The sequence below is a fragment of the Amblyomma americanum genome, chromosome 6 (assembly GCF_052857255.1).
Source record: "Amblyomma americanum isolate KBUSLIRL-KWMA chromosome 6, ASM5285725v1, whole genome shotgun sequence".
Taxonomy (NCBI): domain Eukaryota; kingdom Metazoa; phylum Arthropoda; class Arachnida; order Ixodida; family Ixodidae; genus Amblyomma; species Amblyomma americanum.
This window is the reverse complement of record NC_135502.1, coordinates 16,806,182-16,831,604: the sequence shown is the minus strand read 5'-3', so window position 1 is coordinate 16,831,604 and position 25,423 is coordinate 16,806,182. Positions and strand designations below refer to the sequence as shown.

General features: G+C 44.7%; 1 protein-coding gene and 1 pseudogene across 1 annotated transcript; both read right to left on the bottom strand.

Moving 5' to 3' along the window:
* Positions 1 to 4,387: 4,387 nt before the first annotated feature.
* Positions 4,388 to 13,008, bottom strand: LOC144136372 (acetylcholinesterase-1-like). Its single transcript, XM_077668649.1, has 3 exons — positions 11,233 to 13,008; positions 9,678 to 9,830; positions 4,388 to 7,004 (listed from the first exon to the last, which is right to left on the bottom strand). The coding sequence occupies exons 1-3, from the start codon at positions 12,849 to 12,851 to the stop codon at positions 6,812 to 6,814; spliced, it is 1,965 nt and encodes a 654-aa protein (XP_077524775.1). The 5' UTR covers positions 12,852 to 13,008; the 3' UTR covers positions 4,388 to 6,811.
* A 2,391-nt stretch (positions 13,009 to 15,399) lies between these two features.
* On the bottom strand, positions 15,400 to 20,658 carry LOC144094481 (acetylcholinesterase-like; annotated as a pseudogene).
* Between the last annotated feature and the right edge of the window lie 4,765 nt (positions 20,659 to 25,423).

Here is a 25,423-nt window from a genome sequence, read left to right as displayed (position 1 = left end):
TTTATTTTTCCCAGTTTTAGATCGCTCAGCAGAGCAAGTCTGTTCGGAACAGAAATTATGCACACACGTTTCAGCGGTGTGTACGCGCTTGCCTCTTTTTTTTAATTGGTTGAAGGTGAGAGGACATGCAGCCGGTAAACTGAAGCATGGATTTAAAAGCAGCTATAAACGTCTACACAATTATTAAGTGTTTTCTCAACGCCCCTTTTTAAGAATAATGGTTATCCTTTGTGTATACCAACCAGCTTAGGTCTAAGCGGCAAGTTGGTAGTAGACAGTGTTGCAGGACAGTCACCTTAACTGCGTTCCTCTCTTCACAGTTCATTAATTAACACTGCAAGAAAAGCAGAGAAAGCGCCCATCATGTGGAAACATGATAAGGTTAGAAAAACAAAATCATAAATATTTAATCTATTACGCTAGAACTGCTGGTAACGTTTTAATAAGCTTATCACCAACGCTAAAGGAACGTGGAAAAGGCTGACTATCGATCATCTCGTTCATGTTTCCAATTTTGGCTCGAAATAGACAACCTTTCCATACTAGGCCCCTTTACCAAAGCAGTAATGTTAGCACAGTACTGAACCGGCCAGAGTATCACTCCCTTCCAATAGCGGCAAGCGCCATCCGCTTCTGGTTGTATGCCATGCTAGTAGGAGCAGACGGAGCGACATGCTCCTAAAGGGCACGTTACCAGAACCCTCAGCCAGGCATCGCTACAGACAGCTGCTAAGACTCGCCCTGTGGCTCGTGTTCAAAATTACTATGTTAAAGGCACTCTCAAAACAGGCCGGATATTTTTCTATTTTGCACACACCTGGAAACTATGCTTTGAACCGTTTGACGGCTGAATAATAATGTAATATTTTAAAATGACAGCGTTAAAATTTGAGTTCTTTCTTGCACTGTAGTTGTGAACTTCAAAGTTTTTTAAGAAATCGTCACTGGCGCAAACAAATAAACAGCTTGGCAGGGCTTCAGTATTTGCTTGAGAATCGATGTAGATGCGGGCACTGAATAGCCCTTATGTTGGTTTCTTAAAGTGAGAGTAAATCAAGGCATCCAGGGGAGAGCCAAATGTTGATTTTGGGCTGGAATTAGTGTGTTGTAAGAATACTATCACGAAATTATAGCTGCAGCGCAACGTGCCTTGCGTAAATTGCGTGACTATGAATATTTGTGCAGGCTTGTTTCCGATTGTCCCCATTTCTGTATCACTGTCTCACAGCTATATCAGTGTCACCCTCTTGGAAGGCGCTTGAACTCACAAGGCTGTGTGAACATTCACTCGTACAAGTTAACAAAACTGCGAAACTGGAGCTTTGTGTTGATAACCCGTTTCTGAATGAGTATCTTTGGAAAACACGTTGCGGGGCTAGTTGGTTATGCATATTCTTTCGTTAAAATTTAAGCAGCGATAACTTTAAGCACCGCCCGTCCTGTCATGTCTTCTGTGTATTCGTCCTAAAAGTTAGCGCTGCTTAAATTTTAACGAAAGCATCTTTGGAGATCATGCCAAACTATAGTCTTATGGTATATAGTTGGTATTGTTTCAGTGGTATCAAAATTGAAAGGCAATAAATAATGTTGCAATTCAAGTCAACTTACTCTGTCTACATTGTAGTGGAATAGAACGCAAACTTCAAAAGCTGTCCTGAATGCCAGCTCAAAGCACTGTCAAGGTAAATATTCCATAAACATGAATTGATTAAAGCGGGGCCGGCAGCCTAACCTTGTGATCGAAGGTAATCCAATCTTTGCCTTCTCTGCTAATGCGAGCGTGCGTAAGCGTGTACACACGCGCGCGCGGTATTATGCGTGTGTTCTTGAGAAAGCGAACGCGGGCCCTGAGGCTCCTCTCTTGCCCGAGTTGCTGGGTTCTAGGCAAACCGGTTACAGGAGAGAGCTTCCACTTTACGAATTGGTTGCCTTGAGGAGTAGGAGAACCACGAGGAGCATGGAAGAGTCGCCATCTGTGCGTCGGTAGCTTAACCCCATACGCCAGAATGAAACAATGAAGGGCCAATGCATGCCGCGCGAGGTCGCCACTTATTAGTTTTCAATAAAGCCCTTTGATTAATATTAGTCTTTCAAGGCTTATTAGCTAGAGCATAGATAACTTTTCTTCAACGAGCATGCCGTGTTGGATGAGTGTATTGCTAAACGATGTATTCCAACATTAGCAACTTATTAGTCGTTCCGGGACCGATATCTGCGCATCTCCACCACACAGTTTTCTATAAATCGTCATATTGTTCAGTGGTGTGGTGTTGGCATGGTATGGTATGGTATGGTATGGTATGGTATGGTATGGTATGGTATGGTACGGTATGTTGTGGTATGGTGTGGTATGTTGTGGTATGGGTTGGTATGGTGTGGTGTGGCATGATATGGTGTGGTGTGGTCCCGAACTTACACCTGGTGCTATGGGGGACACCGTATGGGGGAAACTTCTCCAAACGAATAGTTAAGTGTGTACGCTGGTAAGATTGCAACATTTCGCACGTTTAATACCAACTTATGACATTAAAAGTGTTAATTTGTTTTCTACTTTTTCGTTCTTAGATAACTGCAATCTTTTGGTTTTTGTAATGCGCAAATGTATATTTCACGCGGAGCTTAAGCCCTACTGATTATGAGGAATCGAATTGTTGGGCTAAGTATTGATTCTGGTTTTGGCCGAAAAATCGTTTCAGTCGCTTTTACCATGTGCCTCAATGAGCTATGAAAGCGGCACGTCTTTGCTGAGGAACCATTTCGACGAGAAAAGTGTTAGCCAAACAAGCGCTGAATGACTTCCATGTACAAGAATGTACTTGATAGCGCGATCTCATGAAATGGTTGAACGTCTTTCATCCCGCACCGCCTTTACGAGCGTTGAATCTCAGAGCTGGTAGAAAAATAACATAACATAAACAACATAACGTAACAAAACATAAAATAACATAACGAATACATACGAGCAAGATTTAAGTTAGGGGTTGACATTGTCGATTCCTGGCACGCATTTAATGCCGCTGATGATGAAGATTCACAAAAATGATAGGGCGGGTACCATTATAACATGTGTAAGAGACTAGGCTTATCGCTTCTGCAACCCTCTGAAATGTATGCCTCCTGTTGGATCATTTTTTCTGCAGTCGCCTACCTTCTCCTGTTAAAGCAGTTCCCCTGTTCAGTGCGCACCCTGTATAAAATATCTGCGAATTTTTCTTGCTGTAATTTGTAGTGGAATGCCCATTTGACATATGTTTGTACCGAACTACTACAAAGCTGGTAGTTTAACATACTCTATTAAACTTTCAAAGTTCACCACCAAATTGTTCATGCCTTAGCTTATCGCGTTAAACGGTTCGAGTATTTGTGAATACCGTTCTTTTTATTTTTAATATCTCAGCTGTTCATAGTTGCAGCTATTTTGATGGAAAGGCTTTGCACTGAGTGCACGCCTGCTTGACAGACCCAGCCACGTGAACGCTTTGTAGAGCCTCGTGTGTGCACATATATTAGGAGCGTGTCGTTCATACTACGTGCCTTTGGATTTCAGCCCTCCTCCTGTCGAAACATTTCTCTCAGTAGTGGAAAGCAAGCAAAACAGAGTTTACTTCATCTATTTAGATTATGTTTGTACGTTGTTGTAAATCATGGTTTCAGTCATGGATTTGCACACTGTAAGGGTGCTGCACGCAACTACCCTTGAAGCTCTTATCTTACCAAGACAGGCCCGAAAGTGTATTTTGGCTTTGGTAAATCAACAATTTATTCATTAAAATTTTTAAAAATTCATTTTTAAACGTCAGGACCCATGCAAACGACATCTGCATTGCGTAATGAGGGCAAATGCAGCCGAAGCGTCCAGTCGTCGCTGAAGTCTGTTTGCAACGTAGTAGCGGCAAGCTCCGGTGACAGCTTCACGTTTTTGTTGTGAGCAACAATGTGTATAGACAAACGTCTAGATGCCGCAGAATTCCTTGGCGCGTCATCACAGCTATCTGCATTTAGACAATTTTTTAATAATTTTCAGCAGTGCTAGCAAAAAGTGCGATATGAGCAAAAAGACTCAGTACTAGACATTCACAAAAAAAATGCTTCACCCATTATGGACAGCTAAGGTACGGTTAGTTTTTCAAAATTATCCAGCTCTTAAATCTGGATTAATCTGCGACGAACTGTCTGAATTTCTGTGAGTATCCAGCTTTTATTTTTATAATAAAGATTCAGAGCTCTAATTCCAGCTCCACTTGCGCAGCTTAGAAACCAGAAAAAAAAAAAAAGCCAAGACGCGTATGCACATTGCAGTCTTCACGCAGTCGGAGGAAGATTGAAAAAAAAAAAGGACGAGTCGTAAAGAGGCAACGCCGTCTGATGCTTTATTTCGTGGCAGTGATCATGGCAGTGATCGTGGCAAGGAGCGCTGAATACTGTACATTTCGTGGTGAAGTACAACTGAACGCAACTTTAATGGGAAGGCGCTACTGAAGCAGCCAGGGACGAGCAGTTCGTACCAGCAATCTCATTAGTAAACTAAGTATTTAGCCAACCGGAACACCCTTCAGGTTAACATCCCTGCCTCTCTCTCTATCTCTCTCCAGGTGAAACGGTAATCTTTTCAACCAGTGAGGCCACAGGGAAAGTTTCACTTGAAGACTTGCAGTACGTCCTAGTCTGCCCTGAAGGGGCCAGGTTTTCTACTGGCATACGCTCAAGAAAACACGTTGTTGGGCTTGTTGGTGCATGTTTATAATATATGAGATCTGATCACAGGACAGACAACTGAAACCAAACCAGTTCATCCCGTCTACTCCGTGTCTTGCTTTGTTCGCTTGGTTGGAGTTTCGATTCAAGAAGTCGGAGATAACTGTATACATTTTTTAAACTTGGGGGCAGAATCACATAAAATCAGAAATCTTGATATCAGAACGGACGTGTTATGAACGTACAGCGATTTGCGGCACTCTTTTCTTGCAATTGGTGCTGTGCCAGTTGCTACCAGCACCCACGAGCGGCCGCAGTATAGCCCTAAAGCTGCTCAATGTTGCTGATATCACAGATGGAGTCAGCTAATCAGGTGTTCAATTAACGGAGCTAGCAAGAACTTATCGTAAGATCACCTTGTATGACACGATTGCGCGGATTCGTGGAACCTCAGCTTTGTCCATTCGCCATGACGAACGAGATTATACTGAAACCAACCACCATCATGTTATAAGCATTTGGTCCGTTCCGAGGGTTCCGAAATCTGTCCATATAATTAGAAGACACAAGCTGCTTTGGTGAGGGTGCGTGGTACTGCAGTTGCGCAGTATGGTGCGCCGCTTTAGTTGCAGATGTTTCGGCCAAAGGGAAAATGAATTATACGTTCAGACGAAGTTACCTTTCTAAGAATAGCGTCGTCTGACGTTTGCTCTCATCAAGGTTCATGATTAAACTTTTTCACATGTATCCGAAAGTTAACTACGCAGTTTTATGGTTAATGGCTTATGGGGGTTTAACGTCCCAAACCGACTCAGGCTATGAGGGACGCCGTAGTGAAGAGCTCCGGAAATTTCGACCATCTGGGACTCTTTCACGTGCATTGACACCGCACCGTACACGGGTCTCTAGAATTTTGCCTCCATCGAAATTCAACCGCCACGGCCGGGATCGAACCCTCATCTTTCGGGCCTCCTTAGCCTTTAAAATTATCATCTCGCTTGCTGGCGAGACTGTCTCTCTTTCGACTCGAAGCACACCAAGTCAACGACGTGACAAGCTAGCAAAACCTGTAACCTACAGGTTTAATTATCCGGCCTTGGAAGGCACTTGATGCTAAACGTCACATGATGACCCGTCTGCACTTGTTTTTTCTTTGATATGGTACAACATCAGGACGAAGAAAATAACACAGGATCACTTGCTGAATTCACAATTGCCAATGCGCTGTATAAATCGTTACGGAATAAACACACCCTCTTCAGGCCATTAAAATGGAAGGTCGACTTTTAAAAGAAGGCTGCAGACGGCGACAGCCCCGCTTCAAAATTAAAAGGCGCCATCAAGGCCGATTGCTAAGCATGGAATTTCTTGGTGCGGAAGATGGTAAACAAAGAATAAAGTGGAGAAGGTTGTGACATTCTGGAATACTGATAACCTGAGGTTAAACCAGCCATGACGCAAGAAGTAGTGCCGGCAAGTGTAACCTGGTATGCGCGTTCGTCTGTGCTTAAACTCGTGTCCCCATGTCTCCGTTCCAAGCGAACCACGCCGGCAGATCTGTCAGATGGGCTACGTTTAGTTTCGCTTTTGAGACGTTCCGTTTCCAAAGCATCCCTCGGTACCGGTAGAAATCGCAGGCGTGTCCCTGACATTGCATCGACGGCTGTGTTAGCCCCGCCTTCGCACTCTGAAAATCTTCATGCGCTTCTGTCACACTTACTCCGAGGCCGGCTGTATTCAAGCGACAGCTGAAGGGTTTCGTCTTGCAGAAAAAGTGACGTCGTCGACGTTGGCCGTTATTGGCCGTGAGCGTGAGTGAAAAATCGAACCCGCGTCTTTCAAGTCAGCAGCCGAGCGCCACTCAGCCATCGCGGCGGTTAGCTACGCAGTTTTAATGTAGCCACCTACTTGCCCAGCCTGACTGCTGAGGTCACGTCTACTTAAACATCCTACTGTGTGTCCGTGTTACTGAAGAGAGGACACTGTTTGTAAGGACAGTAGTGCCATGTCGGCCCAGAATACTAACGTTTCGTTATTTATAAGCACAAATAATTCAGATGAACAGTTCGACTCTTGATTTTGGCGGTACTGGCAAAACCGCTGACTAGCGTCGAATTCACCACAGTATAAGAGTAGTGGCTATGGCAGCATACAACAAGCAAGCTAACGGCAGTTTGGCAATGCCCGACGACATTTTCCGGTCCTTAGCCGAGAAAGAATTCTTTGGCTTTGATACAGGCTTGCGACCAGGTTGCTTCGTCGGCTTCCTGTTCGGCACCACTGTGTCTGTCCCCGTAGGTTTTTCTTCGCTGTAAACAAAAAGAGAACAAAGTATGGGTCATGTTTCTATCACGTCACAAGTGGTATACAAGCATATTTAGTCTACCTAAGGCTTCTGATTTAAGAACCCGGTTTATTGGTTGAGCTTTTGTTGCACACAAACTATTGAGGCATGTTCAAAATGATCGGCTCTTTCAAAAATGTTTGCCTATCTGCAGTTTTTGCTTTTTAAATCTATACCTCGGGGGAAAAAAAAAAGCGGATCAGCGGAGATCACTGTGTCATCGCTCAACAGATTTTCGGATGTAAACCCCGTGCACGCCAAATTGCAGAACAGCTGTAGACATTTAGTGTTCGTTCTTTTTTAGGGGCGCTATTTCTCAGGTTCGCCAATTGTGGCTTCGGATATGGAAAGTTAGAGTTTCTTGACAATAAACCGTCATATTATCGCATAACATGTGTTGACCAAGTGTCTTTATAAACGCCTAATTCTGATCTCTTAGAGCCTGCATATTGGCTATGCATTTATATTCGCCGTGCTTCTGTTTGTGATTCATTGTAATGCCTCATAGCGTGTTTTCTACTACTCGGCGAAAACAAAAAGAACGGGAACGCAACATGTACAAGAGTTTTGTAAATGCGTAAAATACTAATCTACCTTTGTTAAAGAAAAATACTTTGCAAGGGGGGGGGGGGTGATAGTGTGACGAAAGTTCTTGTACCGCGTCGTTCACTTAAATTATTGACAGAAGACGAAACGCAGCCGGTTATATTCCTCTTTATCATTTAAGAATAATAAAGAGCAAACGCAATACGGGAAGCGACTGCCACCAGAAACCAAAGGAGACGCTCTGGCATAGCTTAACACATATTAAGCTGTTGAATGGCCTTCAGGCCGAAGTACACGACTTTAGCTGCTTATGGATCCTAAAAGAGAGGGGGTTATATTGCTTATAGCCTGGATTATTCTTTTGTGACTGTTGCAGTCTGGGAAAAGCCGGTTATGAGGATTACCCATATCATTTAAGATTTTAGCTTATGCTAGACGCAAAGGTTTCCGGAACGCTAAATGTAACGTCTTCATTCGCCGCCAGCTATTCGTGCTCCGTTGCATTAGACACCTAGGAGTTGTCAGGCTACCACGAGTAAATAATAAAGCCTCCCTAATGTTCAGCCCATGGCTTGGACTGAAGGTTCTGCACCCGCTTGTCGGCACAAAAGCGCTCAGTTCCACTCTAATGTGGAAGAGGACTGCAGACCACGGATTACATCGGCAATGCCTATTTCCACCTGGAATCAATTTGCATATCTCGGTAGGTGAAGGCACGGGCTGACACATTACGACAGCCATGCTACAAACCGCGGGAAATTTTGGTCATTCATCTAGATTGCAAAAACTGCCAGGGAATTTTCTTTTTCAGTGCTGTGCTCGATCCCCCAGGCTTTATCCGGGAGGGCCGATATCATCAGCCTTGAAACGCATTTTCTCTGCTGAGAAGTGCTTAGCTATTATTGGGCAGAAAGTAATCACATATTATTAAGTGGGAAGCGTTAATGAGTTTTACGTCAGCAGCTTTCCTAATGGAAACGTATTTGGGGTGAGCTGAGAAGTGGGTGCTGTTTTAAACCTGTCCTGTTTTGCCATGTCATCAATGCCGGTGTGGTCTATGCGAGCCTTGTAGTGGCCATTTTTTTTGTATTCAGTGGGTTCGTGTGACACCCAGGCACCTATATGCTCCAAAAAAGTGCCCACTAAGATGCCCGCATATACCACACTCGCATCAATCAGGCGAAAACACAGGGCAAGTTCAAAATAGCGGCCACTTGTTGTTGTAGTACAGCTACTGACGTGAAACTATTGCGCGAGTTTGCATGGGTGCAACTAGTGCTCCAGTAACACCACGAACAGATGACAACTATGCGCCCGACATTTTGGATGACCCGCTATACGGCCACCACTGCGAATGAGCGATAGATATGCACGTTCACACATCAGCTGCACAATATTCAATCAACAAGTAGCTGGGTACGGTATAGGTGAACCAATAATCGCTCTTTCTATATTAAAGAGATTAGAACGAGAGATCATAAGACACGACACCATTAATACTGGCACACCACACATCCACGCACTTATTATGGTTTCCAGGCATTATCATATGCACTACCTTCGACACTAAATAAGTTTGCATTCTTCGAAGAATTAATAGCTTCATCTTCATTCAAGAGTATATAAACCTTGTTTGTTCAATCTCTCTCAGGAACAGGGTCCTCACAAAATATGTGTAGTCTCTCATTTTCTTCAGAAATTACGCCGATATACATGCATATCATGATATCCTTCCGCAGTGTTTGATGGGTTTCTTTGATTCGCTGTTTCTTTGAAGTTCTTTCTTTTGATCATCATTGTAATTTTTTGTTTTATGTTGCCCTAATTTAAAACCTGTGTACATTAAGTATGTGTTTTCCACCATTTACTGTTACCTGCACTGCCCTGCCGAATACGGATAGGTGGTGGGAGCTTGTCAAGCCGCATGATGCGGCTTTTTACTTCCATTCGTTCTTCGAGCATTTATCGCTTGCTTGAAAATAAATAAATAAGTAAATAAATTGTCTTCGGACTTCTATGTTCGTCTTAGTGCGTAGGATGTACTGCCGACCCGTCTCGCAATAGAGCAGAATAAATGAGGTAATATACTCACTTTCTGTAAAAAATCGGTGTCCAAAGGTCGCAACGCTTTCTGTTGTCGTCCTCGAGCGTCGTGTAATTGTGTGGCTTCAAGACAACTACAGGATAGCGGTTCCTTGCACCATACTCCTGCCACTGAGCACTAGGCTTCGGTGTCACAGGTTTCCTGCAAAAGCAAAAAGGAGAGGAAGTGAGCGTATTTGTACTTTCCGTACTCCCACTTCTACTCGTTAACCGGGAGGAAAACTAACCTTCGAGACTGAACAATTCTTAAAACACTTCAGCAGGGCTACGCCTAACAAACAGCATATGCGCTGCATCACATTCCAAAACACTAGCAGTTATTACGTCATATTTTTTGCTTTGTACATTGTTGTTTAGTTCATGGTAAATACAGAACCGAGCCAGACAAGAGATTGATGTAAAAGCGCAGTCGTTCCGCCGGTTACTATATGCAGGCACTATCGGGAAATCGCTGGTGAAGGCAGCTCCAGGTCACTGCTGTACATATCCGCCGAAGCCCTGGCAAACGGCGTTACCGTCCATTCGAACAAAATGTATACAGTAGATGTCGCAGCTCGGTTCCTTAATGTAATAGCGAAAGCGTCCTTGCACAAATTACGATTTTTTTGTCATAAGGGGGTAGGTGCCAGAAAAAAAAAATAGTGAGACAAGCGCAGCGAAGGACAACTGAAAAAAAGATTAAGCCTCAACATAGCACCTTACGCTTGCCAAAGAAACCCTTATGCTGCTGAATTGAGGGTAGTTTCCTGAATAAGTTTAACAAAAATGATTTTCTGGGCAAACATTTACTGCTGCAGTTGCTGCAGTGCCCTATATAATGTCCCAGCATCGTCTGGAACGTGGACATTCAGGTTGTTTTGTTGCCGTTTTTGTTTTACTTACTTTTCTTATACTCGGCTGTCCGTGAACTTCCTCGTAACTCAACAACTGTGCGATTGTGTTGTGAACTGTACACTGAATGTCAGGTCTTCCGCTTTGTGCTTTTTAGGCCACCATAATTTATTAGTTTCCTGTAAACTGGTAACGTTTTGCGCGGGGAAATAATTGTCTTTATAAACTTTATGCCTCTGTCCGTGTGACATATTTCGAACGTGAAAAAATGGTATGCTTCACTCGGCCAACTCAATACTCAGGAGCTGATGGTGCAAAACAGTGCTTCCCTTTGTTCTAACGACAAGTCTCAATTTAATAGCTGCAGAAATACGCGTGTTCTCTTGCGTGCCTGTGAATTGTCTCTTCAGTCAATAAAGCCCTTCCCTTTCGGTAAAGCGTAGGTCCTGTGGCGGTCTCTATTTTATGTAAGTACTTGCCCCTACAGGGTTAATTGGAGAGACATGGGAGATGCATTTGCCCTGCAGTGGGTGTAGTAAGGCTGATGATGGTAATGATGATGATGATGACTTGCCTCTATGCGCTGAATTCACCTAAGATTACTCATCACTGCACCGAAAACACTGCTCGCAAATCCAGAGCATTGTAAGAAAGAGATAATTGCGCCCACAACATAAAAATGTTTCTTTGCCTGCCGCGGTAGGTTCACTTACCCAGACTTAATAAACGAGGCCCAAGTAGCGACGATTTCTTTCATGAACTGCTCTTCCCCAGCAGTATAGTTCTTGGAGGCCAGAAGCTCCTTGCCTGCCTTGCCCATCGGTTCGGTGTAGCGGCTCTTGTCCTTTATGAACGGCAACGATCCCAGTGCGTAAACGATGTCGTCCCCGTGGGCCACTCCCATCCATTCGTCGTTCAGGCTGTGCGTTGGCCGATACCCGAAAAGGTACCTGTAGGTCTTGATTCCCTGTCGCGAAGCACTGTCTGCAAATAGTTGTGCTGGACAGTCGAACACAGCGTCTCCCAGCATTCTGGCCAGGATATCCTGCACCTGTTCGAAGCTGTGCTCCTGACTGTCGTCGCCAAAGTATGCGCGCACAATCTTCTTCGACTGGGAGACAGGAATGCTCAGCGCCTGCGCCATGACGATGATACATAGCATGCGGTACTCAGTCTTCATCATTCCCATGACCTGGTGAAACGCCTCTTGCATGACACCCAGGAACATGGTGGCCTCGTTGGCAGTCGTTCCCAGGAGCACTTGTCTGACGTTTATTTTCTGCCATGTCTTGGGTGTCAGGACGGAGAACGGCAGGAACTCGTCCTCGTCCAACGGCGAATACATTCGTTGTACAAAGTCGAACTTCTCTACAGTGTTTATAATAAAAGACGCGTCCAGACGACGCAGACACGAAATGACGTCTGCAAGTTGCTCTCTCAGTGCTTTCTTGGATTCGTAGCATCCCAGAGCAGCGGCTGTATTTATGAACTTTCCCTCGCCCCTGAAATATATTGTAGCGATCATCGACAATGGTGCTCCGCTTTGCATGATGGCCCTCTTGAAGAGGCCTTTACTGTGAGGGGAGACTGCGTGCAGAGCAACCGACGTTGACCCGGCACTCTGGCCACCCAATGTGACTTCATTCGGGTCACCACCGAAGCTTGCTATATTTCGCTGTACCCACTTGAGCACCAAGTATTGATCCCAAAGGCCCATGTTTCCAGGGATCTCCGTGTTGTTAAGAGACAGAAAGCCGTTGATTCCCACGCGATAATTGAAAGTCACTACGACCACGTCGGTGAGGGCCACGAAATTTGCTGCATCGTAAATGAGAAGAGACGAATCGCCCCACTGGAATCCGCCGCCGTGAATGAACACATACACGGGAAGCTTCTGGTTGCAAGAGGAGTTTTGGAGCTGTGAACACAGTGACGCTGGTTTCCATACGTTGATGAACAAGCAGTCCTCCGACGCGTTGGAGTAATCCAGGACCACCTTCGGCACCAGCGGACACCGGAGCTGTTTGCATGCCTTGGGCTTGCTTGTGGCCTTGTACACTCCTTGCCAGGGCGAGATTGGCCGGGGTCTCTGAAACCTCAGTTCGCCGACCGGAGGTTCCGCATACGGTATCCCTAAGTACGCATCAAGCTGCTTGTCGCCAATAGAAATGCGCACTCCCTCCAGGAGCCCGGAGTCAATGCGGGTAGCGGGAGGTTCACCGCATTCGACGACCGCAAAAGAGAAAAGAATCCGAATCAGAACAACACCAGTCGCAAATCTCACGGCAGTTCGATCACGACAGCGCGCGATGAAGCTCGACGAGAACGACATATCTTGCGCCTAGAGAAAACAGAGCAATTCAGCTTGGGCTCATCGCTTACACTACCGACTACCGTGCTTATGAAAGCCTTGTGGAAGACAGATCGCAGCGGGCGGCGCCACTTAAGTATCGCGACTCCCCCGAGAGGGAAAGTTATTATTAGAGTCGCTAGCGGCTCCTTCGCCCTCCCTGCGAGTGGCTCGTGTGGCATTGAAGAACAAGTTAGAAAGTGTCTATTTACTTAGTCGCAGGCTGTTTTGATCGCTTTCATGAATATTCGGTGTTTCCTCGAAGAGCTAAGGGGAATGGATGCGTCCCTGAAGAGACGCGCGCAAGCATTCCGATGACGTCGATGGCGTAATAACCTCGGTAAGGCAGCATAGGCGAATTGATATTTACGTACAGTACTCACGGATTGAAATAGGACATTCGAAGCCAAGCCTTGCAGTGCCACGCAGGCATGTGGTAAACCACAGGCCGGCTGATTGGCTACTGGAAGGAACAATTCTGCTTTGTAGATGTTCTCCCTCTCACGCCATACCACAATGCACCACCTTGGTTCCATGAGCGCCTACGGGCGGCGCTCCATGAAGCGACGGCCACGCGCTCCGAATGTCCTATTTCAATCCGTGAGTACTGTACATAGCTATCACCAAGGGCATGTTTCGGGGCATTAAACTTTACGTCGTTCTGATGAGAACTGTCTAAGAAAAATCTAGGCAGTGTGTAGCATCGATTTAATGTTTCTGAGTAGAATGAAGTCACAGTTACTGTGAATGTTAAACCCGCATGCTTAAAACAGGAGCTTAGAAAGTGCTGGTTCTATATTTACGAAGTGAGCCGATAACTTTTATCTTTATCGATTGTGGGCCCAAGGTATTAAACTGGTGTTGATTCTGCTGCGTATCCTGCTATCGAAAAAGAAATCCGACGCTAGCTTACAGACCCTGGCACCCAAAGCAAACAGACGCTGCACGATCATGATGCTTGTTATTCCAAAAACCTGCGAAGAAAATGTTGTTCAAGAGCATAACTTGCGAACTGATGCTCACCCAAGAGGTTGCTTTGAGGACTACAGGCCACGGTTTGCTAGCACGAATTATTGGAGATAAAACATAACCGCGCGAAAAATCATTTACCTCTGAGCTTTGAGGTTTAGTTCGACCACGCGATGTTACTGAGAATTCAAATAATTTTCAGTCCATAAGTCTTCTTTCGTCTTTTTTTGTTCTGGCATTAAACACAGTCAAACAGTTAAATAAAGGTGCATTCCTCAGAAAAGCACATTTTTTATGCATGCCTTGTTTTTTCCAAAGTGCTTTTGTGGCGATGTGTCTTTTTTTCACCATGTCGGCATGAATACGTTTGCCTGTGCTTTGTTCCTTTCGTTTTTCGCCCTTTCACTCCTTTAACGCAATGTCACTGAATTTATTAGAGGTTTTGTAATCAATCGTTTATTTATTTATTTCAGTTTCTTAACTGTTTTTTTTTTCATATTATAACAATTGATTCAAAACAGCACAAATCCTATCTTCCTCTTGGTCTAAAGTTACTACGGCTGCCAGAGTTTTGCGTTTGGTTTCCCTGCGCCGCTGGCGCCTCAATTTAACAAAAGCGATCACATGGTTCAAAAGCAACCATGCATTACGGAAAAGCGAACACTTCCGCACATTTTAGCACTTGACTGCTCCTGAAAGTTAATTTGTTCGCCTTCTTTTCTGGTGCTTTGTGGCATTTCATTTCGTCCGAGTGCACATGGTCGTAAAAAGTAACGCTCTTGTATCTAAAACACGCAATTTTATGAAAGTTTTCTTTACTTGAAAAAAAAAACGCATGTGGCTTCGTTGTTCAGAGCAGACGGCGAGTATTTTGTTTGTAACTCGTTTAGATACCCCTTCGTGCAACCAACCCATTACTAACAAGCGGTGATTTTCACTGATACAGCATTTTGGCTAAAATAAACATGTTCGGGAGCCAGATATAGGCTGTTTTTGCCTGCACCCTCTAGAACCACTGCACCAAGCATGCTTCTTGTATACAAGAGTTGCGGCTGTTCCTCATAACTTGTAATAAGCGAGGAATTACTCACTGGCATCTACCCATGTGCGGCCATACGACTACAAAAGGAAGCAATATTGCGGACCTACACACAACTGCGGCTCCCCTAGGAAACCTATAAAGTAACTTGTTTACTTTAGTTTGTCGCCAACTTTACTGGCAACGACGCGTCATCGTCACTGGATGATCCGCCATTGGCATATTTGGAAGAAAAACAACAGGGCTGTTGTCAAAACAAGGAAAATAAACAGGCTGAGGGAAGCTCGCCGCAAGCCGCCGCAAACTGCGCTTTATGAGCTCCCGGCATATTTTTTTTATGACCTAAGCATCTCTTTTATGGCGGGAGCAGGTTATGGTCGAAGAAACGCCATCTTTACTGCTTATTTGTACATTTGTGTTCAGCATCTGGCATATTCCTAGGGCTGATAACTCCGAAATAGCCATTTGAAGAAATCTGTGAAAAACACTTCACCAACCAAGTTGAATAGCAGTTGACTCTTTGCTTGGGCCGCTTTCGGTTAGAAGGTAACTTGAGAATCCATTTGAATTGTAAAATATATATTTTAGCATGGGCAAGCTATGAGGATGACAATTTCATTCCAACAAAAGGTATCGTCGCCACAAGTCGCAGAGTTTTGATTTGGGTTCTTTCAGTTCTGTGAAGTTTCCAAGCCGAAGGAGAAGCAGTCTTGGGTCGTCTCTGGTATATCTGTGCCATTCCTTATCAGGAACAGGAAGGACAGGTTTTCTGCAAGGGCACGGAAGGTTAGGTTCAGCAGCCAGGGGCACAACGAACAGACCTACCGCAACTGCTGTCTTAATAAGAGCAATGTAGTTAGTACGATGTTATCACTCCATCAACTACAAAGCAATTGACACTTTAGGCCTACTTCGAAAAGCGAGAAACGGGCTGTAATTTGTTGTCAGTCATTACATTTATGCAAGCCGTTGCTATGAATAATTGGAATGACTGCTACATTGTCTATCATTCAAAACAGAGCATTCCGTCGGCTCCTCAAGTATGCTCGGAAACTGCTTGCTTAAAGCGTTCAGCGGTGGGCCCGCTGGTGCCTATAAATAGGAGCTTAAATGATGCGGGAATGCAGTGTTGAGAAGGTAGATATATGGGGCCACTGTGCTGTCGCGGTCCTAAGTAATAAAAGCGGCGAACATCATTGATTTCAGGGTGTGATTTATTTCAGATAGCCTGAACAAAACTGAAGCTGAGAGTTAGATGTAAGCAGAAATTAGCAATGCAGTACAGGAAGTTGTAAAGCACATTTACAAGACAAACACCGATTCGGAAGAAAGACACAGGACAAGCGCTGACCTTTTTTCAGACCTCCTTTGCTGGCCACGCCAGGAAATAAAATTTAAAAAATAAGGCATGCGCTTGAAGAAATGCTATAAAAATGTGCTTTCACATGAATTGTTAGAGATACGTCAATTCACAGACGTATGACTGATACAATCACTTTCTATCGTTTTATATGACAGGCTTGCAACATCGCTCGTGCTGTTACGTAATAATTCCTACCAAGGATCTTTATCTCGTGTAGCCGTGGCTCGCGCCTTTTGAAGGGCGCGCAATTATCTGATAAATGCGTTCCTTCTTCAACCTTTAGCGACCTTAAACATTCTTGTGCGCGGCCATTAAAGACACTTAGTGTAGCGTAGAAATGCTAGCGCAGACGCGTACCGGATTACCGGACGCCTCGTGCCTACGCGCAGTGGGGGGAGCGGAGCCAGGCGAGGCCACTGCACGCGCGCGGAGGATAAACAGGCATTCGACTATGCTAGTACGTCTCAGGCATGCTAAATGCATGCACTGGAAATTTTAAATTATGCAACTCCCTTTTTGGACTATGTTGGCCTTAACGCAGATCATCAAAATTTAATAGACGACACCACTGCGACAATTCCACTAAAGAGCCAGTGGAGCAGTTACGCAGGGTTTTATTCCTATGAAGGCAAGTGCCGCTACTGGGAAAGTCAAAGCAGCAGCAAAGTTACTGCAAGTGAAGCGCCCTTGCCGTGTTTCTTACGTTAGAAACGGACAAGCCTGGGTGCCATTTACAACCGCGATCAGTTAAAAGGGTACGCGGCAGCGTGTCCTCCGAAAGTACGCAAATGCACCCGCTGTCCAGGACCTGTTCGCAAAGAACGATTCAAAAGATTTTGAGAGTTTCTTGGACGGTATTGCTTGGATAGGTTCTTTTTATATGTTGATATTGAAGACTTGTCCTCTTCTGTGCCTCGCACCGATCTCTTTGCTTCTGTCAGTAATCTGACAGGAAAAAAATGCCACTGCAATTTCCGGACACATTCACGCGTGGTAGTGCGCAAGTGTGTGAGTTTTTTCGAGGTTTGTTATTGCGCCAATCTTATCTTTTTTGAGAGCAAATTTTAAGTTCAATAACAAGATAGCTGCACTGAATCTTGCGTAGCTACTGTCTTTTGTAATATACTTTTTAGCGTTTAGTGACCGGCCCTAAACCTCAGTTATATTGGGATGGGGTTCTAAATTGTTTCAGATGAGCTGAATTTTTATTCTTTAAAAAAAACGACGTACACCTAGTCTGTGGGTAGAATATTAGCCACATTTGACCAAAATGGGAGGGAATCGGGTTTTACGTACGAACGCTCTTTAGAAGGTTTGTTGCAATTTTTAGATTTTAATTTTAATTTGAGGGCTCTGCTGTCAGAGGAGCTCCTCTCATAGAGCCGGCACATTCTAAGACCGTGAGGTGAGCTGTTTCCAGCCTTCAGCCTGTTCTTGTAAAGTATCGCCACAATATTAGACAGCTATATTTTCATGATCAAGTCGAACGATTGCTTTCGGCCGGATTACCAGCGTCTCCTGCACCGCCATCACGTCTGTAGCTGAAGTGCTGCTTGCAAGAGCCAAATGAGGCACGCTTGGGAAGCCAAGCTTGTTAGAAAAGAATGCAGTTAAACTCGAAGTGGTTACGTATGTGCGAAGAATCGCCCATATATTAAAGAAAGCGGCGAACAGACATGTTTCAGCTTGTCATGTTTCCTGCTCCTGAAAGGACGACCAACTTTGCTCGTACATCTCAAGCGATGGAAAAGGAACGCACGCCAAAAAAAGGATGCTAAGTTGTTTATTCGCTGCACTGGGATAGTCTATGAAATTGCATACACTTACGAGAAGGCGAAATAGGGGTGCTGCAGTGATGAGCACGCACGGAAAATATTTGAAGTCGCTTAAGGGTGAAGGAGGAACATATATTATCACACTGCGCTTACTGAAGGAGGTATGAGCCACGGTGAAGATGCTAGGCAGAAGCTATTACCAAGGAGCACGAGGCGTGTCAGAAGCCTAACAAATAAAGAAGAGTGAAAATGCATGTATTAGAGAAACTCCTGTGGCGCTCCATGAATTTGAAATGACGTAACTCGATCAGTTCACGTGCAAGACCGTTGGGACTTCTTTCGGCTGACGCTTTATTTTTTTATCATAATAGCCGGCCTGGTCTGCTAATAAAGCCAGCTGAAACTTACCGCTTGTCCCTTGTTTCTTTCTTCTGTGTGCTTTTTTTGTAAATTCGTTACTATTTTCTGAAGCCATGAACCGTCTGTCTGTATAAAAGACATGACGAGCAATGTTTCCTTTCCAGGCAGTACTCTTACTAGATACGCCCTTCTGCAGACATTATTTTAGACTAAGACGCAAGGAATAAAACAATCCAGCTCTGGCACGGCACTTTCTCATTCGTTTTATAATAGCCCTGACCTTCTATACCTTCGATGTACTTAGGTGGCAGCATGGTGGAGATATCCATAAATCAAGAAAATTATCGTTTTTCTTATAACTTTCGCTAAATATTGTTTTAACTAATCACGGCACAGGTACTGTTCCACATCAGTGAAAGTGGCTTTCATTCAGGTGGGGCTCATTCTATGACGCGCACAACACCGAATAGTACTGTCTGAGGTAAAAGCTAGAAATTTACTGAGTATTTGGCTTCCAGCTTGTTTTTAGTTTCTCAAAATAAGTTGGCGTCAATGTGCAACTCTTAGTTGTGCTCAAATTGGGAACCGGCGAAACGAGCAAAAAAAAAAAAACTTGAGTTGGCTTTGAGTGCGGCGTACTTACTCACTGATAATGAAGGTGCTCAGCATGGACACTATTTGCTGCATGAAAATTTCTTCTTTGGGAGTGTAGCTGAGTCTTCGAAGTTCCTCGCGACCTCTGTTGCCCAGGGGTTCAGTGTACTGACTCTCGTCCTTAATCGTAGGGAGGGAGCCCAGCGCGTACATGATGTCATCGCTGTGGACCACTCCCATCCACTTCGGCCAGAAACTGTGCAACCCTCTGTGCGCAAAGAGGAATCGGTAAGTGTCTATCCCTTGCAGCGCCGTGATGTCCGCAAACAGTTTCGCTGGACAGTGGGCCACCGCATCTCCGAGGAGCTCGCTGGCAACCTTGACCACGCTTTCTGGCGTGTGCTGGACGTCTGGTCCTCCAAAGTAAGCTTCGATTATCGGTCGAGCCTCAGATATAGAGATTCCAAAGAGGGGCTGCAAAGCGACGGTCATGGCCAGCCTGTAGTCTGTGTCCAGAAGACTTTTCAGTGATGGAGACGCGTATTGCAAGTTGTCGAAAAGGAGTGTGCCTTCATTCAGTGTTGTTCCCAGGACAACATGCTTGAAGGGAAGTTTTTTCCACGCCTTTTCAGACAAAGGGTGATCGGGGGAAAATTCGTCGCCGTATTCGGGAACGAATAATTGTTGAGTCTGGTCTAGCGTTTCCACAGTCCGCACCATAAAAGCTGGCTCAAGTTTGCGCAGACAAGACATGACGTCGTCGAGCTGTTCCTCCACATTCTTCTTGCTGTCAAAGCAACCTAAGGCGCCAGCTACTTGGATAAACTTTCCCACGCCTCAATAAGAGAAACCGAGGACCATGGAGAGTGGTGTAGCGCTCATCATCACGGCTTTCTTGAATATGCCCTGTTGCTTCGGAGTAACGGCCTGCAGTGCCAACGAAATGGCGCCGGCGCTTTGGCCTACCAGAGTAACGTCGTCGGGATCTCCTCCGAAGTTCTGGATGTTCGCACGCACCCACTTCAGTGCTAGGTTCTGGTCCCAGAGACCAAAGTTCCCGGGCAGTTCTGGCCTTCCAAGAGACAGAAAGCCGAAAATGCTGACCCGATAGTTGAACGTCACGAATACTACATCGGACAAAGCAACGAAGTTAGCCGCGTCATACACGAAAAGAGCCGAATCGCCCCACTGAATCCCGCCCCCATGAATGAATATGACGACGGGCCTTTTGTCGTTGCACGTTGGCGAGCCAGAGCACGTGGAAGAGCGCCTCCAGAAGTTCAGGTAGAGGCAGTCTTCCGATGCGCTGCTGTAGTAGTTTAGCGGAGCTTTTGGGATGAAGCGTAGCGTGGTCTGCCAGCAGGGCCGAGGCTTCCTCACAGCGGAGTAGGTTCCATTCCAAGGTGGGACCGGCCGAGGCTGTCTAAATCGCAGGTCTCTGACTGGAGGCTCCGCGTACGGTAAGCCTAGGAAAGCGTCAATGGCTTCGTTGCCCACCCTCATTGTCACACCTGCAATGAGACCTGATTCAACCTTAACTATAGGCACAGATTTCGCAACGGGCTCGAAGCTGCACTGGGCGGCTACAGCAGCCAGCAGAATTACAATTCGTTGCAATTTCTTGAACACACGTTGACACAGGCAGGCTGCATAAGCGCGCATGGCCTTGGAGCCGGAAGGGTGCACCATGACTTGGCCAGAGCAGTGGGCTTAATGGAATGAAGGGGTGCTGTTCTGAGCGCACTTATTTGTGTGGGAAATGCGAACCCGGTTATGCGAAGTCTGCTTTCCTGTTTGCTGCTGCCGAATAGTGGAGAAGGCGCAAGCGCCACCGTAATTTGCAGCCACGCCATTACGCGCAGTCAAAAAACCATTCCCTTTTCTGGCTGCAGTACGTCCGCGAATGCCAACGAGTTCTTTCCTTTCGTAATATTAGCCTTCACTGCCACAATATTACTTGCTACAGGTAGTGGAAGAAATCGAGGCTATGGAAATGCATAAGCGGGTTTTTAAAGGTCAGTGCCGTCTCTATTAACACACTGGCGGACTAGGAAGAAACAGGAGAAATGTACGACGATACAGATAGCAACGTCTTAGTGGAGGTCGTTTTCAGCGCTATTGCATTACCGTTTCCAAGGACAAGAATCGTTTGTGGTCGGAAGGTCGAGCAACGGCAGGATACTTCAGTGATTTTGCTTTCACTCCTTGAATTTCTTAGCGAATATGATCGTTTTCCGCATGGTGCATTTGGCCTGAACTTTTACGTGATGTCTCATCAGCTGCTAGTTGCAAGGTTCGGCGGGGGTGCTTCGCTGTAGATTGTTATGCTATGCATTACGTACCTCAAGTACTGTTGTGCCAGAGTTATCCCATAGCTCCAATGTTTTAGAAGGAAGCTAAAACACCTCTAGAATAATCACGTATATGGTCTTGAATGTTAGAACAAACATGGAGAATCTCGTGAAATTTGGAGAGTTTTGCGGTATTTTGTCTTTACCTTCTTCATCCAACATCCAGATGTTCTGTTCAGTCCTGGCGTGAAATATATATATATATATATATATATATATATATATATATATATATATATATATATATATATATATATATATATATATATATATATATATATATATATATATATATATATATAATGCGCTGTACGCTTTAGGGCCACGTTCTCATCAGGACTGTTGCACAAGAACTTTCCTGACAGGTTACGTGGCTGCTAAGAAATAAGAGGATTGAACTGCCGCGCAATTGTGGGGATAAAATCTAATGCCTCATCCAGAGAACACATATTCAAGTGGTTGTTCTTCCAAAGTAAGGAAGAGTTACCTTTGGCAGATAAAAAAAAAACGGCGCCACTGGATCCGCGCTGGGCATAATAAGATGAAAAAGCCGTGCTGTTGTCGTTACGTGAGGTGGAGTTTGATAGTTTGTATTTCCTTTCGCTTTTAATTCCTCTGGTTCCGCTTTCTAGCGAAGTTACTGCGACAGTTTTGGATTAGGAGAAGGTCACACGTGCAGTGAACTAATTACTAATTCTCAGCAAGTTTATTCGCAAAAAGGTCATGATGTTGATGCTTTTTTCTTTTCTCTCAAGCTTATACGAAACTTGGATGTATGCTAGTTAAAGTTGAAAGTTCGGTGAGTTGTTTTTTTTTTAATGGCGAGACATTATTTTGAACAGGAACAATAATAGACGAGATAAAAAAGTAACTAGGACAACACAGCCCTGAAGATGAATTATTATTTAGTAAGAAACGAGCATTCAAATAGAAGAATGATTCTTAACCGACCATTCCGAATTCAGAAACATTTCTTGCTGTGCACTCCATGGCATCTTAACGCCTAATTATTGTCGCGCACTTTACCCGTCACAAATTAATGGCATTTTCGTTCCTTTCATTGAAAGAGGTGTTTGTCTTTGTTTGTAGTGCCTTTTATTGATACGCAGTCAGAATTTAAATTTTATTTGTGCTAATTCAAGACAGTCATCACAATGAAATTACTTCAAGCATTTGATGGAGCCTCTTAACCCTTAGAAAACTTGTTCTGTGCAACAGCCTTTCCTCTCTCCGGAGGCATTGTTCTTACCTGATCGATTTAGGTTACCGCCTAGCAATGTATATAGGTGCGGAAATACTTCTGAATTCCCTCTCTAAAATAAAAAGGTACCTTTATAAAAGCATTTTTTACAGCGCAATCTCGTCTTTTAATCGATTTGTTCCACGGGTTAGCATAACTACTGCGCCGAAGAAGTCATTGATGCAGCGGTATATTTATGGGGGAAGTTTTATGGCCTCTTTTGCCTTAACGGCAGAAAACGTGGTGATGTCACGCCATTAGGTGGTGCATTAGAGGAAATTGACGGAAACATGGCCTCACACCCACCTCCAGTAGCCACTATCAGCTGGTGCAGCGGACTGTTATACCACATTCAGTTTACTATATTCATTGTATAAGGCTTTCAACAAAAAATAACAGGCGCATCTAGGGAGAACAACTTGAAGGCTCTGCTCCCCGCTGCAGCCAGCGAGACAGAGCCTGGATAGTGAACAAACACATGAGCGCTAAGCGATGGAAAAGAGGCAGAACGAAGTGGCGATGGCCAGGAACCCACCTCAACTCCATCGTGTCAGCCGCTGAATTAATTCTCACAGATGCCCGAAACAATGTCCTACATTTCAGTAACATATCTATCGAAAGAAAAGAGGGGCGCCTGACCTTATCTTTGTGTCGGAAATTTGCACACATTGGCCGATAACAACAGCTCACCTTAAGCAACCGCACGCCTCAGAACGCCTCCAGTGGTGTCGACGCTTCTCTACCGCACCTTAACTCTCTGCACAGCATAAAAGAACAGAAGGAAAGAGGAAAAAAAAAACGTAATTGGGAGACATCAAGCGAAACGGCTGCGTGTCGCTTTCCTGCAAGGTTCTCCTTCTGGCCGTCCGCCTCCCCACTCTCGTGTCAACATAAATACACCCGCGAACACAATACTCAATTCCTGATGTTAATGGAAGCAGCGAGGTGCTATTGCGGGTGCCAGGAAAAGAAGACATTCAAGGCATATTTATCGCTAGAGCACCCGCTGTTGTACCTGACGTATCGGCCCCTGAAAGAAAGGCTCAAGGATCAGCTCATAACGTGCCATTAGCTCAGTGCGCCGCCATGCTAACCGGCGAAATGGTGAATGTTTCCAAAAGACTTCACTGATCAAAAAAATTACTTCCGCTGTTGTGAAGCTGTGCGCAGTGCTCTCACTGAACACTGCAACAAACATAGGAACCTAACATACGTGACATGCCAGGATTGTCTACACCGACATCAGCTCAACAAAAAGGTTTTTTTTTTTAGTACCGTCGCATATTCAAACTCCGCCTGAAACCGTCAAGAGGTCGCAGGAAGCTGCCAGTTGTGTGCCCCATTTGGCTATGACGTGGGGCCGGCATCAACAGATGAGAGCCTGGCATATGAACTGCTGCACGAGCCAACTGAGTTCCCATGGGGAGACTGAATCCGTGCTAGAGTCCGCTTCGCTTCTCTTCAGTTGTGGCTTACCTGGCAGATTTGTTCCGAAAATGCTTGCCTCCAAGTGTGTGTGTATATATATATATATATATATATATATATATATATATATATATATATATATATATATATATATATATATATATATATATATATATATATATATATATATATATATATATATATATATATATATATATATAATGCTTTGAATACGCTTTTCTCTCTTCCCGTCCATGTAAGGCTTCGCAACATCGAGATTTACAAGTTTCGAAACTGCGTCTGCGTCCGTCATAAGAAACAATGTTCCGTGGAGCCACTATGCCTTTAAGAAAGAAAGACGTCACTAATTTCCTAGAATATTTTATTGTGAAATGAAACGCTGCAGATGAACGCCAAGAGCCGACATTGCTATAGAGAACACAGTCAGCGAGTTCTGCTGGGACGATGACGCACTGCCTTGTCTTTTTCCGGTGCTTTGTTTTCTCTTAGGAAGATGTGGACTGGGTATTTTCGTAGGCTTGGCGGTAGTGGTTGATGTCGCCTCCCGATCTTGCTCTTCATCGCTGAAGATAACGGAACAGCATCAGCCAGAACAACGTCAATCAAGGAGCAAACGTATTTTTCAAGCGTTTTTAATACAGTTGATAACTGTTTCGAGTTTTCGATGTTCTTTATTTTTTGGGGAATGTTGTTGCATATTGTTCTTCTTGTTGGAATCCTGAATATACATTGTTTTCTTCTAACGTGTCAAGTTCACTGAGCTGCCTCGAACGTCCGGTTTCTAGGGCCTGTATTTTTCGGATTTAGGCCTCCAATCAACGGGCCATGTTTTTGTCAGAGCCGCATTGTTCTGCAGCTGAAGGCATTACGTCCAAGAAGCAGCAAACCTTCGCAGTTAAAAAAGGCTGCCTTATTTAAAATACACAACAAAAATGTGATGTTACAAAAAAAACGGGATTCTCATTTTTTCAGCATTTTAGCGCATAAATGCCCAGCTTTAAAAATTCTTCCGAATTCTCATTCTCTCAAAAAGCAAAAATATTACACCGTAAATACACAAATAAGTGATAAAAGCAAAAATGAAAGCTCTCAACTGGGAAGAGTGCTAATCTTGTGCGAGCGGACTATTGGCTTCTGTCGAAACGATAACATCTTTCGTCCTTCTGAACGAGCCCATTTTCTGCAGCAAGTAGAATCATGAAAACAAGCTTGCATGCCAAGAACGCCACAGACCACTTACTTCCTGTAGAGTATCGGCCTCCATAGGGCGCAGCGGTCAATTCTCGTATCCCGAACGGCGGTAAAGTTGTTCGGCTGGAGCATGAGCATCTCACGCTGATCGGTGGTGTACGCAGGCCAAACCACGCCAGCCCGCGGAATTTTTGGTTTCCTGCAAGCAATGCTGATTCATGCT